Source organism: Lissotriton vulgaris, chromosome 8 (assembly GCF_964263255.1).
Source record: "Lissotriton vulgaris chromosome 8, aLisVul1.2, whole genome shotgun sequence".
In the NCBI taxonomy this organism is placed as follows: domain Eukaryota; kingdom Metazoa; phylum Chordata; class Amphibia; order Caudata; family Salamandridae; genus Lissotriton; species Lissotriton vulgaris.
Window position 1 is genome coordinate 138686939 of NC_141696.1, and position 16516 is coordinate 138703454.

A 16516-nucleotide genomic window follows, 5' to 3' on the forward strand; every position below is an offset into this window, starting at 1 on the left:
AATGTGTAACAGCCTCTAGCCAGAAGCCAACTGCCTGAATCAGTTTCCCTGGTTACACAGTAAACAAGCATTATTAATGCCAGTGGTTTTGGCTTTTGTATATGGAAAATACCTTTGTAAACTTGAGTAATGCATAGAAGAGGAAGCACATGAGAAAGCTGTGGATAGCTATTTCACACGCGCCCGAGGGCATCTTGCACTGAGACACAGATTGAATTTATTCTGCATCTGTGAGGAAACATGTACTGCTGTCAGCTCTCTCACAACTGTCCTATATGCAGGGCCACTGGAACTATGCAGCAAGGGAGAACATCATTTTGTTGCAGGGTTGACTAAATTATGCAGTGAGAAAAGGCAATTATGTGGCATAATGTGGCACATTTTGTAACAGTATTACTTTGTTCTTTCGTCATTTTTCCATATGTCAAGTCAAGTCAAGTCAAACCACTTTATTCGATTACTTAAAATCATAAAAGTATGCTATATGTTAACAGGACAAAGGTTTCCCTTCGTTACTACCTGTTTAACACCTAACTGCAACGAAAAGCAACAGAAAGGTGACTAGTTAACCTTTGCAAAGGGCCTTCCACTGTGCAGCAATATATATCATTGCATATTTTGTTCTTTTTGATCCATTTGAGCCAGCGACACCATTTTGTTTTGTTAAAATCAGTAGATTACACAGCAGATGATGGATTATGTGGCAAATGCAACAAAGCTATAGCAGAAAATGCTGCAGCTGCAAAATCGCATGATTCCAGTAGCGCTGTCTATGTATAATGAATGCTTGCACTGCTGCTGCTCATACTGTACCTGTGCTGTGTGTTAGTGAAGTTTGGTAACAACATTTTCACTACAGACATGGCAAAAAAAAGTATTGTACTATCAGGTGGAGCAGGGCAGGTTGCAAGATGGAGGGTATGATGATGAGGAAGCACAATATCAGAGTGCACGAGTAAGAACAGTATATCAGTGCTTGGTTTGTAAACAAAAACGAAGCCCTACGGAGGCTGAGCTTGAGGGAAGCAGGACTCATCTTCCTTAGTTTTTGATCAGCTGGAGCATCACATTGACGGGGCCCCCTTCCTACTTGACATAGCTGGCCATCTGTCGGCTCTACAATCAGCCTAGCCATGGAGCAGCATGCAGACTGTTCGGTAGTGTGAGCCACAGTTATTTTCTTTTTATTGTAGCTGGTGGAAATAGAATAAGAGCTGCCAATAATCTGAATGATAAAACATTACAATATTGGAACACCTTCCTGCACATAAACAATCATTCCCCTCAATACAGGCACGCTTGCGCTACGGTGCAAGGGTGACTGTGTTGGTGCTAGGCAGCTAAATTAGTGTCAGCACAGGAGGAAATACAACGCTGCACAGTATTCTAATAAATACGGTGCAGCCCTGCGTTTCGGAAGTGGCGGAGCGTGGCGTTAAGCCAAGGAGGCTAACGCCACACTACCCCACTTCATTGTAAATATGCCCCATTGTTGTTTAGAGTAATTTTCCTGATTCATGCCCTTATATAGGTATAAATCACCATATCCTTATAGAGGCATAGAAATCATAACCATATTTAGATATAGCTCATGCAGTCCAAATACGGCATGGCTACTTCCACTAGTTCCGAAAATCCACAACGATTTCTTGGAAAACTCACCTTCAGCAGTCAGGGACTTCCCCTTGTTTGAATATTGATTTGCCCAAGAACTCATGGAGTTTTCAAAGAACTGAGACTCTTTGATGACGTTATTATGTCCAACCTTACGTCAATCTCGGCACCTTCAAGGTATAAATATGCCCACACTTGCCCTAGCAAACACACGGTGGTTTGGAGCAGTTCGACTATCTACTTGCCCGACACAGCTCGCTACAGCAAGTGTCAAAGGAAGCCGACCCTCCAGTTAACGCACTGAGAGAGACGCTGTCTTTTCTCTTGCCGAGAAATCCAGCTCCAGTGTTTCCAAGCTCCCCTTGCGGGTGTTGGGAAATCGAGTCCTGAGAGAGAGATACCAGACCTCCTTCATTCTAAACCAAGGTAGAAAGCTGATTAGACCCTTAGAGAAATCTTGGATAGATTCTTGGCAAAGAATACTAAAACTAAGCTACACTTCACTTACTTCTTCCCTCGTACTAGGCTTAGGTTAGGTACACTGGGGTAGGCGTATTTTAGAAGCACCAATTGCGTACTTTTTAGTCATTGTTATTTATGTATGTTATTTTATACGGCTTAGAAACCATAACATGCTTTTACAGTATTATTTTATAATACTCTTCGTACTGTACGCATTATACTTTGCAGCCAGTATTACGATTGTAGCAGTTCATTTCTTCTGCATGAGAAAGAAAAATGTTCAATAAATACCTTTTTATTGAAAACTCTGTCTCTCTATTTTCTCTGCACCTCTGGTGAAATGAAGCATGCACGATTGACTGAGTGAAATATCTATTGTTTCCACAACTCTAGATATACGTTTTATCTTGGGAAACAAAGATGTCATGTTTATGCAGTTGTCAGAAACTAATCCCTTCTTGTTTATTCGAGAACATTTCTAGTGACCTCTGAGCTAGCTGGCACTCACAATTAAGTCTAATATATTCGATAGAGATCTAGTAGACCTAAGTCCTACGTCAATTCTATAGGATATATTATTCCAATGCGCAGAGCCTATTGGGAATATAGGAACTACACTACACCATGGTGTCATTGAAATGCAGTTTTGACATGCCACTTTTAGAAATTTGGCAGTTTCTTACTTAAACCATTTGGTGCCTTCTGCTTGGCTCTGGAATACACATCTGGGGTGGGTGACAGGTGGCTTCCGGCATTCCCTCTAGATAGACACACACAAAGGAACAGTAGGTGTGACTGAGAAGCCAATTGCATGTTGATGGGTAATCCTGAGGCAGGATGAGAGGGAGGAGCTGACACTCTGCACCTGAAAGGGCTAGGTCCTATCCACACACAAAAGGTTGCATACCCCTCTATAGTGAGTCTGGGACCAGGGCAGGAAAGGCAGGGCCGAGTGCACTTCAAAGCATTTCTTTGAAGTCTCACTACTTTAAAGGCTCAAATGAGTATAAGTACTGGACCTCTGACACCATGACTTCGGTACACTTCTGGATCTGAGGACATTCTACCAAAAAGAAGGAGTGTTGTGGTGCCAGGAGGGACTGCCACTTTTATGACTTGCTTTGCTATGGTGACCTGCTGCCTCCTGCCTGGGAGTGAGAAGAACTGGACCTGGCTCTCTACAATCTCCAAGAACTTAAGTGACTCCAAGGGCTTGCTGGCTTGCCTCCTGTTTTGAAGTCTCAGGGCCATCAAAGACTTCCTCCAACTTTGCTTCAGCTGCTCGATTCTGCCAACTGTGAGTCCTGCCCTGTCGAAACATGTCAATCCAGTACTTGGCCTTAAACCTGAGTTCTGCAGTTGTTTTTCATCAAAATCCCATGCATCGTCGACTTTGGCCAATGGGAACAGACATATTTCAGTCATCGCAGTGCTGCTTCAAGGACATGCCTGCACGGCTCGACAATGACGCGGGATCCGACTGCAAGGTTCGACGATGACGTATTGCCTTTATCATAAGGGGTTAGACAATGACACAAGACCCGACTACGAGGCTAATCAACAACGCCTCACATTCACCACATGGGGGCCCGACGACGATGCATCTACCCGATTGTGTGGCTTGGAACCAAAGCATCTTCTTGAAAGGTGTAGTCTTCAGTAGGACCTGTGTGGCTCCTGTACCTGGCCCGCGCTCCATCGCGGTTGACCAAAACATTTGGGCTTACCCTAGTCCAGTGCGACCTCAAGTAGCCCTTATGTGCTATTTGCTTCTAAGCACTATATTGCAGTTTAATCTTTAAAAAATCATATCTCAAGTTCTTCTAATTGGATCTTTGTTGTTTTGGTCTTGTTTTACTCATAGAAATATTCTTTTTTTCTAAACTGGTGTGGAGTCTTTCTGTGGTGTTTTCACTGTGTTATGTAATTAAAGTGTTGCACAAATACTTTACACATTGCCTCTTAAGCTAAGCCTGTGTGCTCTGTGCCAAGGTACCAGTGGTTGAGCACAGGTTAATTTTTGCTGTGTATCTGACCTAACCTGACTAGGTTTGTGGTTTCTGCTTGAACAGGGTGAATACTCTGCCAACCAGAAACCCAATTTCTAACAGAATGGTTTTGTTGTAGTTGGTGCTTGCTTGTTTGTAGTTAGTTGTAATTGTGGGTTTGGGGTTTCAGCACCAAATGGTCTCCAATTTCTGGTACTATATTGGTCCTGACATCCTCCAGCCTCTGGTGGCATTAGCCAAGCTGTTTTAATTGTACTGAAATTATATGTGGAATATACTTACTTATAGGTGTTTTCAGCCAGGCCTTTTCCTCCATTAGTCTGTTTGTTTATCATTTGCATTTTTCATCCACCTAATACAGCATGGAGCAATGAGTTAGCAAACATTTGCAATAGGCTAACTTCACAGTGAGTGACAGCATTCTGTCCTTCACATTGATCACATCCACACACAAAATTGCTCTCTCCTGTGCCATGAACTACTGTGGCAATGGTTGATTTATGAGACCCAAAAATATTTGTGTTTGTAAACAATTAATTTTTTTCCTTTTCATAAATTGAGGAGTGTGCAGCAGCTTCCCCAGCAATAAAGTTTTGCAAAAAATGGCAAGAAATCAATTATTGACACAGTCAAAAAGCTGTCAGCCAACGCCAAACCTATTGGCTTTGCCAGTGTTATCCCGACAGATTCAGCTGACAATAGAATCTTGTTTAATATTGCTCCAGAAAACTTTATTGTTTCGCAACCAATCAGCTCAATATGCACACCTATCACTGTATACGGATATACAAAATTCTCTGTAAAGAGTGCATTAAATTAATCTGGTGAACTAACTCGCACTAAGTAGCAGAAATGCATCCAAATTAATATTTGTTAGTCATTGATTTAGCTCCTGACTTTCTTTGCGATCTGTTTCAGACTGTTTCTTTGTTATAAAATGACAAGTTTAAAAAGCTGATTTGATTTTAAGAGTTGCTGTGGTGTACCACTATTGGGGAGTGCCGGAGCCCACTTTCATGTTTGACCTCAGTGTTTCTTCTCTTTTCATGAAGGTTTTATGAGAAAACCAACAGATTGCACCTAGGAGCAGAGACTCCTATCACCAACCCTGTGTTGGCCTACACCCTGATAAAGCGACTGCAGTCGGAGTGGATGAACGTGGTGCACAGTCGCGAGGCCAGCGAGAACACCGAAGGTACTGTGAAATGACTGGATGATCATGAAACTGCTTCGGTTGCAGACATGGCTTTCTTCCTGTAGATCTGAGTTCTCCAAAGTCAGTGCATCCCACATATTTGAAATAACTACATTTACCTAAATGGTTATATGCTACAAATCTGGCATGGATCCGGCCCACCAGGCCGTACTTTGGAGAACCCTGCCGTAGATCCTCAGAGCATCTTCTCAAAGCCCACGTGTCCCATCGCGTGATACCGTGAAGATCCATGGTTGGGATGGTGGTTATGGTATCAGAATGTCCCAATCTCAAAGTTTTGTTCCACCTTTGAGGAGATTTGTCAAAGGCTGTGTACCTTGATGTGCAGCAATGTGTGAAGTACATCTTTATCATTGCCCGCGGCACGTGAATGGCAAGATGTGGACCTGCGGATGCCTGTCCTTGGCATAGGATCTCCACGAAGTGGCAAGCACAAGGAGCCATATTTTGTAGTGCGGCCAGTAGCCTGTTATACAGAGGCTCCTGTGGCAATATCAGCAGTGTCTGTTCCTTTTTGGTACACCCTCAATATCTGTAGAAAATGATGATGAAGATGGTTGTTATGGCAACGCCCAAATTGCTCATGGGGGATATGGATCTTATTGAGTCTAACAGTTTCTCGCCAAGGTCCCTATTCTCTGGAGCTCACCTGGGACAACTATTAGATTTCGGTTTGCATTTCTGATGGGGTAAAAATTACAGGACATTTTGGAATGGGGTTAGTTTATTTAAGTCTCATATGTAGTTAATTCTCACGACTTAATAATTAATTGGGGTATAATGTACATAAGAATCTGTTTTAAATAATTTTAAAATAATGTCAGATGTGAATATATTTGTATCTATTAAGTCATGATAAATAGATACAGAAAAAAATACATCTCCTTTTTTGGAAATCAGAGGGTTTAATGGACTGATTATGAAATGTTTAGAATAAGCAGTCTTTCTTTAATATTGTACACCTACCTACATTATTACATACACAGCGCCTAACACCTTCATGTCTCTAGGCACTGGCTCTTCAATAATGTTTTACGAATTGATTGTAATCATTTATATATGTCTTTTGAGTGTGGGTTTGCTCTTTAGCTTGCAGTATAACAAAAATACATATTTAACAGTATTCCACAAACTATATTGCCCAGTAGAGTATTAGAAATCAATAACATTTGCAGCAAACTCAACAGATTCATCCTTGAGGCTTCTTCTTTCCATTGTCTTTCCCTGTTCAATAAAAGTTTGGAGTATTTTAAGGTCACGCTTAATCACTTGAAATAATTTCCATGATCTGTAAACGACCTACTGCAGTCCACACTCATGAGTACTTAGGTTGCACTAAAAATGTGAAAATAAATTGTCTCTTAATTTTTAAAAATGCACAGAAATGTTACAATTACATTATGAATAAGGGTGTGCAAAGACCTTTAAATCAAGCATATAAACGATGCACACAAATGAATTCATAAAAAAGTAAAAAACATAGATTACATTTCCACACATTACGAAGTGTTGATAATTGTGGGGGTTTATTTTGCAGCATTAGTGAAGGACTACAAGGATGTGGAAAAAGACCTACCCCAGTTTGAGGACCTTACAGGCGCCGCTAAGGCGCTGATGAGGCTGCAGGATGTCTACGCTTTGAATGTAAAGGGGCTGGTGAATGGACGGTTCCAACGAGACTCAAGCCCCACCCTGACCAACATCTACCGACCCACCCAGCCTTTCAACATGTCTGCCGATGATTGCTTCCATATTGGAAAGGTACGGCTAATCAAATGAGCTAAGTCATCTGTAGTTTGCATACAGGAATACACATGTGCATGCTTCCTAAATACATAGTCCTTACTTCTATATGAGGGGGAAGTTGAGTTGTGACGTCTCTAGACACCTGTAAGAACTTATTATTAATTAATTAATTAATTGTGGGTTTATATAGCGCTAGGATAGACTCCCGGAGGAGTATCTCCGCGCTTCGACCGCTGCGAAACCCTTCCTGGCTTCCCTGAGAGATGGTCCCTTAATGGGTATCTCCAGGGTGAGACCAGGCATCCCCGGCGGTCTGGTGGGGCCGTTAGTGCAGATGAGGCAAGCTTATGCCCAGAGTTGCCGAGTGTGATCGCTGATCAGAGTGGGCACCGAGGCGAGAGAATTATCGAGTCCGCTGACCCTGGTCCAGAAACCTGCCGCGTCGGGAATCGAACCCTGGTCCCGGGCCGTCCTCTGCTCTCGGGTCTGCCGCCTCTAACCAGTGAGCCACACTACTGCACATAGTAGTTGAGTTGTGGCCTCATAATGCCTTCTGCTTGAGCCAGCAGTCAAAGTAGAAGGCGGGTCACAGAACATAATTAAAGCTACGATTTAGACAATGACAGAAACCCGTTTTTTGCATGTTATTGGTCATTACAGGAGAGACAGAGTCTCTGCATTATTTCTACAGTCTGAGCTACAGCATTTTTAAATCTGACTTACATTAAACTGCTACTAATTTAGTCTTGCAAAGGCTTTTTGGTGTGTTAAATTTGACACTACAGCTTCTGTTTTTATTCTTCATCAGTGCCACCAAAAATCTCTTTCATTTGAAAGAGCAAGACGCCAAGGATTTTAGAGGTTTTTGGGAAGGGTGATGGCGTTACCACCATGTATTATAATGAATAAAATACCCTCTGCCACTCGTTCAAAGGACATTGCAAGTCACCGTGAGTTCCATGACCTCATGAAGGAACTCAGCTGTCAGCATTGTCCCTCTAGGGGCCAGATGTAGGTAAATGAGATTTACCGATTTTTAATTACCGAATTTTACCGATTCGGTAATTAAAAATCGGTAAATCTGAGGGGTGGATATGTAGGAACATCCAGATGTTCCTTTTACCGAATCGGTAAATATCTGTATTTACCGATTCGGTAAATACCGACCGGTAATGCCCCATTCATTCCTATGGGCTTTGAAGCCCATAAGAATGAATGGGGCATTACCGGTCGGTATTTACCGAATCGGTAAATACCGATTCTGACAAGGGTGCAGGGGGTGTCACTTTGACACCCTCTAGCACCCCCAAAAAAGGTTCGGGGGCCATGTGGCAGGCATACCTGCCCTAAGGGCAGGTCTGCCTGTCATATGGCACAGGTGTGCATGCACACATGTGCATGCACACCAGAATCGGTATTTTACCATCAAATAGTATTTGATGGTAAAATACCGATTCTGTAATGCTTGTGGGACTCTGAAGAGTCCCACCTACATATCAATTTTACCGAATCGGAAAAAATACCGATTCAGTATTTTACAGAATCGGTAAATTTACCGATCGGTAAATTTACCGATTCTGTAAAATACAGGGCCCTACATCTCAAATAGCATTTACCGGTCGGTAACGGCCGAATTCGGCCGTTACCGACCGGTAAATGCCTACCTACATCTGGCCCTAAGTGGTCACGAAATTCCTTGGTGTCTTGCATTATCCTTTTAATGTATGCCAGTGTACTTTATGCCATATACATAAAGATATAGCTTGGTAATTCTTAGTGCTACCTGTTTCACTATCTCCTGTCTTACTCTCTATAATATTTATGACAGAGGAACAAACAGTAAGATCGATTTTGAATGTATAATTTTATTATAAGATGGCTGTGTGGTATTTGTCATACACAAAGTAAATGATTTAGGGCCAGATGTAGGTGGCCGATAATAGCCATTTACCGATCGGTAACGGCCGAATTCGGCCGTTGCCGACCGGTAAATGGCCATTGACATGTAGGGGCCCTTAAATGTTGCATTTTCGGTAATTTTACCGAATCGGTAATTTTACCGATTCGGTAATATTACTGATTCGGTAATTTTACCGAAAATGCAAGATTGAAATGTGGGTAGCCAATTTTCCATTGGCACATGGCTTTCAGAATCGGTATTTTACCATGGAATACAAATCCATGGTAAAATACCGATTCCTGTGTACATGCACATCTGTGCATGTACACAAGTGCCATGTGACAGACAGACGTGCCCTTAGGGCATGTCTGTGTGCCACATTGCACACATGCCCGTTTTGGGGGTGCTAGAGGGTGTCAAAGTGACACCCCCTGAACCCTTGACAAATTCGGTATTTACCGATTCGGTAAATACCGAATCGGTATTTGAATTGAATCCTATGGACTTCAAGGCCCATAGGATTCAATAGCAAATACCGAATCGGTATTTACCGAATCGGTAAATACCGAATTTTTAAGGAATCAGTAAAATATCCAGATGTTGGTACCTACATCCCATTTACCGATTTTGAAATACCGAATCGGTAAAATTCGGAAATATTCGGTATTTCAAAATCGGTAAATGTGATTTACCTACATCTGGCCCATATTCCCATACCCATGCATAATGTTTCCACAACAATAGTTCCTGTATATTTGGCAATGTTAACTATGTCTATAGCAGAGGGTAAATAGCTTGAATTATATTGTGCATGTTATAAATCTTTTATTACTGCTCTTCGTAGCCCAAAAACTTACTGCAACAAGGATTTGACTCTTGATAGCACAGATCTGGATGCCGTAAGAAGTTCACAGGAAAAGTCAGTCTGGAAGAAAAAGGTTTGAGCATGTTCCGAACCAAAGAAGGGCTTATTAACGAGCCCCTTGTGCCACCAGTACGTTACTTTTTCCCATATTAAAAGTGATGGACCGTCAGCGCAAGGGGCTTTTACATAAGCCCCAGAATGTTCGGAAGTAGCAGGGATGGAATTACCGTGCCTGCATTACATGGAGGGTTCATGCCCCCTAGCTGCACCATGGCACACCATTAACTGAGTACATCTGGTACAAGTCAGGGCAGTGCTCTCTATTATGGTGAATTCCCAGTAAAAGCAGGAACTTGCACCTGCACTGGGAACAGTACATTAGTGAAAGGTCGAACGGCTATTTACATCTGCCACCCACTTTTTACTGAGAGGGCAGACTCACATTTACAGGGAGGCAAGAATCCAGCTGCAGGCAAGTGCAGTGAGTGAGTGACTGCACCCGCCTGTGTGGGGATGCCGGGGGCGTTCTGTGACCCTCATGCACCCCTCCCAGTGGTTGCCCACGTGAGGCATACGTGTGTGCCATTTTATGTGGCACTGAAAGCCTCCAAACAGCTGGTTTGCCTCTGTGTCCATGTCTGTAATATAGCACAGAGACAAAGTGGTTCCTCATTTACATTCAGCCACATGCACATACAAGTGAGAAATCACCCCTCGTGTTTGCCACACAATCTATATTATAAAAGGGCACAAACATCAGCATCCCCTTCTATAATACGAAAGTGGCCTGACGGTGCAATTAGCAGATGCAAATGCCTATTGTGGCCCCAGGGCACTTTTTGTAACATGGCTCTGGGTAGCTGGACTGAAAAACAGTGAAAATAAGACCTCAGGCTTTCTTCTTCTAAAATGTATGCTTGTACGGGAATCATTGACTACCTTGCTACCTCTGGGATAACCCCCCTACATAGGGACTCGGCGGAGAGATTGGATTCGGAGATATGAATTGAAGACATCATCTCGGCGATCACAAAACTAAAACGAAAAGTTGCGAAGTCTCAGGGGCCCGATGGCTTCTTGGCCATTTTTTATAAGACCTTCTGTAGGGAGCTGGCTCCTCTCCTGACCCGTCTTTTTAATTCTTTTCTAGATTCGGGGACGGTGACTCCGTCCAAAGCCTGGGAAGGACCCTGTGGTGTGCGGATCGTATTGGCCTATCTCGTTACTGAACATCGATGCTAAAGTCTTTGCGGGCGTGCTCGCGACAAGGCTAAGTCCTTTAATGGACAGGATTTTTGAACCCGACCAGGCAGGATTTGTCCCCACAAGGCAAGGGGGAGACAATACGAAGCGACTGCTACATCTCATGGACGTGGTTCACCGCTCGCGGACACAGGCCTTCCTGCTCTCAATAGACGCGGAGAAGGCCTTTGACCGTGTAGATTGGGAATACCTGTTTGCGGTACTAAGGACCTTCGGCGTGGGGGACAACTTCCTGAGGTGGATTCAATGTATTTATGCGGCTCCTCGGGCAGCGGTTCGGGTGAATGGCTGTCTGTCAGCACTGTTTCCTATTGAGAGGGGGGCACGACAGGGGTGCCCCCTCTCCCCGTTGCTTTTTGCGCTCTATATGGAGCCGTTTGCTCAGCGAGTCCGCTCGAATATGGACGTAAAATTTTAGGCTGACCTGCATAAGATCAGCCTTTATGCAGACGATGTTATCTTGGTGCTCGCCAACCCCTAATCCTCTCTGCGCAGCCTTTCGAAGGAACTGTCTGAGTTCCAAAAAGTAGCCGGCTTCAAAGTTAATTACTGCAAGTCACAAATTCTTAACCTATCCATTCAGAGACGGATGTCCGGGACTTGAAGCGGGACTTCGAGTTCCAATGGGCTTCATCTGATATCCCGTACTTGGGTATACGGTTGGCCCCTTCTATTGCCAAAACACTATTCCTGAACTATGCGCTGCTCGTGGAGCAGGTTAAGAAAGCTCTTGCGGATTGGTCCCGTCTCAACCTGGCCTGGTATGGACGGCTGGCGGCTCTAAAAATGACGGTGCTTCCCTACATACTGTACCTTTTTCAAATGTTGCCATTAAGTCGTATGCACGGTGTACTTCGGAAGCTGCAGGGGCTGCTCAACAGGTTCTTATGGAACAACAAATGGCCGCGGCAGGCCCTATCCGTGGCAATCACGCCAAAGGCGGCAGGTGTGCTGGGCTTTTCTTTGTTGACAGCCTACTTCCAGGCGACCGTTCTGCGATATATAGTCGAATGGAACAGGCCCATGTCCAGCAAACATTGGAACTTTATGGACCAGACGGTGGCAGGTTGTAATATCTGGAGAGAGCTTTGGCTGCTGCGCAAACATAGAGCCTGGGGCCTCTACTCCTCCCCGGTGACGTCTCCCACCCTTAAGACATGGGATCAATTGGCTCAACGCAAAGGGTGGACTTCGTTCCCCTCCCCGATGACCCCTATCGTGGAAAATCCGGACTTTCCACTGGGTCGCACGTCTGCGGTCTTCCATCGCTGGCGAGAGAAGGGCTGCAAGATGGTTGGTTCCCTTTTTAACTTAGATGGTCTGATCCTGTTCGCCAATCTGCGGAAAGAGTTCTTTCCACTGCCGGTCACTGACGCTTTTCATTATTCACAGGTGGCGCACTGGGTTACCCACCCAACTAATGTGGCCTCCATGTCCTGCCCTCTGACAGCGCTCGAAAAATGGTTGGTCTGCAAGAAATACGATCGGAAACTTATCTCAGAATTATATGCGATGATAGTACATCAGCCTAGGAGGCAGCATACGGCGCGCAAGTCAGATGGGAAACGGAACTGGGACGCCCTCTGACAAAAAAGGAGTGGGAGCACGTCTTCTATCGCGCACAGCACACAGCTGCTAGCATCGCGGGTGCCTAGTCAGCCTACAAAGTAGCGACGTATTGGTATTATACCCCAGCTCGCATTAAGGTGTGGGATCCTTCCAAGTCGGGCCTCTGCTGGCGGTGGTGCGGCCTAACGGGGACGCTAGCGCACTTGTTATGGCATTGCCCAAAATTGAAGAGGTACTGGGCCACAGTCTTAGACGAGTTAGATGCTGCGTTTCAGATTACATTCCCCCGGTCTCCCAAGTACACGCTGCTAGGGCTTCCTTACCCTAAAGTCATTCCCCTGTGCTCCCTGAGAGGTAGACAGATTGCGCTGGTGTTGTTGGCTGCGCAGCAGGTGCTCCTGGCGCGATGGAACTCTCCGGCTGAACCCGACCCCCAGGATTGGTTCCAACGGCTTTGGCACATTTTAGCGATGGAGCGGCTTTCAATGGGAATGGATGGGAAGGGGTCGGAATATGCTCAACTGTGGGGCCCATTCTTGCAGCTCTGATCGAAGGACCTCCGGGAAGTAACCTGCCCGAAATACCTGCATATTCTGCAACTCATTCCCTTGGAGTCACCAGTGTCCAAGACAGGGGGCTGACTGTTCTTTGGCTCCCCTGGTGATGGTAGAGGTGCCCTGAGATGAAGGAAGCTGATGCGGAGCGGAGGTGGGAGTGGGAGTGGGAGGGGAGATGTTTTACGGAAGGGGGAGGGGGAGGGGGGAGAGGGATTTGGCTTGTTTTGTTTCTTTGATAAATAGCAGACACTGCAGCACAGGTGGGGTGAAGACCCGGCTACGAAAACGTGGGGTCGCCCTCCTGGATGTAGACCCATACGCTGTGTAATTGCACTGAGTTTTCGCCCTGCCGGCAAGTTGATGTAGGCAGCTGGGCTGTGTATCATACCATGTTCCCGCTCAATAAAAATGATTGACTCTAAAATTTATGCTTGAGAAGTTTCTTTAATAGTAGCTGATTTGTCAGGTTCTGAAGGGCTGCATCATTCAGTGCTGTCATGAAGTGAATGGGGAGGGGTCCTGTCTGAGGGAGGTAATGTGCACCATGGGCCAAGGCTTAAATTTAATGTCATTCGGTTGGCAGGTGAGCTTCAGTCGCAGGATGAATCTTGTCACTTTAGTAAACACCACCAGTACTTTCCTATGTATACTTTCACTGACCCAGACGAATAGCGGTATGTTATGTAATATTGATTTTTTATGTTGATTTGTAGAGAGCGCTAATCGCCCATAAGGGTATCCAGGCACTATACCAGGAGAGAGGCGAGATGTATCTGCATGGTTTTTCAAACAGCCAGATCTTTGTTTCTTGCAGAACTCTAGAAGGGAGGAGGAGGAGGCGGAGGCTTGGATGTGCTGAGGGAGTACGTTCAAAGGTTTAAGTGAGAGGTAGGAGAGATTGTGCCCTCCTGCTGGGCTATTGCAAATGTGGTGGGGGGGGGGCGTGGGCAGTGGGAGTGGGCTGATTGTAAGTGTGTAGCTGGCTGGTGGCAGTGTATTTGGCTGTTCATGAATGCTTGTCCGGAGTTGTGCAAGGTTTTGTATGTGTATGTGTGTGAGGTTTAAGTGGCTGGGATTGGGATTGGGAAGCCAATGAAGCTCTCTGAAGTGAAGTGAGATGGGAAACATCCATTACTACATGGGCATTACAAGGCAGTGTCATTACCACGCAGTTACTTTGCTGTGCACACACATTTGCCACTTATGTATTTACAATGCAAGGTAAGTATATTTAAAGTAAGTGTGTGCATATATATATGGTCATGTGATCAAGGGTCGTGGAAGACCCGAAACGCATCATGGCTATGGTGCGGGGGCACTTTTGCACGAAATAAAATTTGCACCAGAAATTTCCTGGGTCCGCTGTCGTCCTTCTTCATGCTGTGAGGCTGACTTCCTGAGTAATATATATATATATATTACTTTTTGATGTATACCCCTTTAACAACAACAGGATATACTATCAGTCATGTGACCAACCTTGCTATTTAAAAATTACCTCCTTCCTCCTTCTCATGACATGTGATCAAGCCTCGGCTGAGGCGAAACGCGTCATGGCGACTAGTGGGCTGTTTATTCTCCACGAATAAATGCACTGACAACAAGAGCACGGAGTTTGTGGCTTTACTCGATCTTTCCGACTTTGCTGTGTGGCGTGGCGTGGCTGCGCTTTGCTGCGTTGCATCGGACTCAACGAAATATTGTGTGCCTTACAACTTCCGAGGCACTGAGTAAAGCCCCTCCTCGGCGAGTGGCAAGAAGCGGCAGGAAGTGATTGGTTTCGTGACCCGGAACCGGACTCAGCACTCTGGTTGGAGGAAGCCGCGAGAAGCCCCTGCGTAGGAAGCACACGCCGAATTTTGACCGAAGGAGTCCAGTGTCTGAACGTTACGGGGACACCTCGACATCCAGGTTAAGGTACGGCGGCGAAAATAACGCAGTGAGGAGTGTGCACGTTTTCAGTCGTAGGGAAGTTTCTCGTGTTGACTGAATCCGTTTGTTGTCAGTAGTTACCTTACGAGCCTAATTCACCATGTCAGCCGCCGTGTTAAGGAGTAGGGAGCAGGCTGCTGAACTTGTGTTTGTCACCCCGGCTGGGGGGGAAACAGCATCCACATCCATGGGGAATTCTGCGAGCGCTATGAATCCAACGGCGCGCGATTTGTTTCGCAAACTGGAGAAGCTAATGAAGAAAGAGACTTCCAAATGGTGGGAGAACAAGTCCCTATTGATGTATTTGGAAGTCGGTCGTGTACCTCGCGGCCTCCGCATCACCCTGGCCCCCAGCTATGAAGCTCCGGACCCTCGCATGCTCGAGGAATGGGCAGCGACAAACTTGGAATCCTCGGCAAAACTAATGAAAATCCTAATTAAGTATGCCGAAAGTGACCGGATGAAAATCCAAGACGAAATTGTAATGGTGGAGGCGGAACTGGAAAAATTGGGTGATGACGTGGCTAACACAAAAAGGATGAGAGAAGAAATGGAATCCCGGTTACAAAAGGAGGAGGAAATTATTAAAAAACGCAAAGCGTTTAAGTTTGAGAGGGACAGGTTGGACTACCTAAATGGGCGTATCTTCACCTTTGCACGAAGATTTGAAAAAGATGGCAACAATAAAAGTGCACTGGGGAATAATAAACGTGCCAACAACACTAAGGGCAATGTGAGCTCAGCTTCCTCAGTAAGTTTAAGTTTAACTGAAGGCAGTGAACTAGAAGGTGAAACACACAATGCGTAGCTGGGGTTTACAGCACTAACACCCGCACAGGAGGTGAGTCGCCTGTGCGGGGCCAGACGGGAAACCCTAAGACCAAGAGTTGCCTTTGCTTAACCAGGAAAAGCGCAAACAGAAAAAGAGCAGAGCGACGCAAACGCCACAAAGAAAAGTGGAACAACCAAGAAGAGAACACAACGGAAGTGGTCCAACAAGAAACGGGGGAACCAACAGGGAGCCCCTCAATAATCAATTTGACAAACATAACTTTAAGCCCTAAGGAAACGAAGATACTTAGCCTGGGGCTGTCATATTGTGCACCACAGACCTTTGACTACGCTGGCACACGTATGGCTATGTATAGGTTTGTGAGAAAACTCAAATTGACCAAATTCCATCGCTTGCGACCAAAACCTAACAAAGATGAGATCACCGTAACTTTGAGCCCTGATCTACTTACAGCCGGGGATGCTTCCTCCTTTGAGGAAATTTGGGAACTACAAGCTGAACAGAATGTATTGAATTCAGATACACCGCCCATGGCTGTCATCACCAGTACTAGTAGGGAGAAAGTGACAACACCTTTCAGCCCGAAGTCC

General features: G+C 45.2%; 1 protein-coding gene across 1 annotated transcript in view; it reads left to right on the plus strand.

The window, feature by feature from the left end:
• Positions 1-16516, plus strand: part of P4HA3 (prolyl 4-hydroxylase subunit alpha 3) — a 265687-nt gene that overhangs the window by 106689 nt on the left and 142482 nt on the right. The window contains exons 2-3 of the mRNA XM_086933242.1: positions 5138-5280; positions 6839-7062. Coding sequence (XP_086789368.1) covers positions 5138-5280; positions 6839-7062 — 367 coding nt within the window. The remainder of the gene's footprint in view (positions 1-5137; positions 5281-6838; positions 7063-16516) is intronic.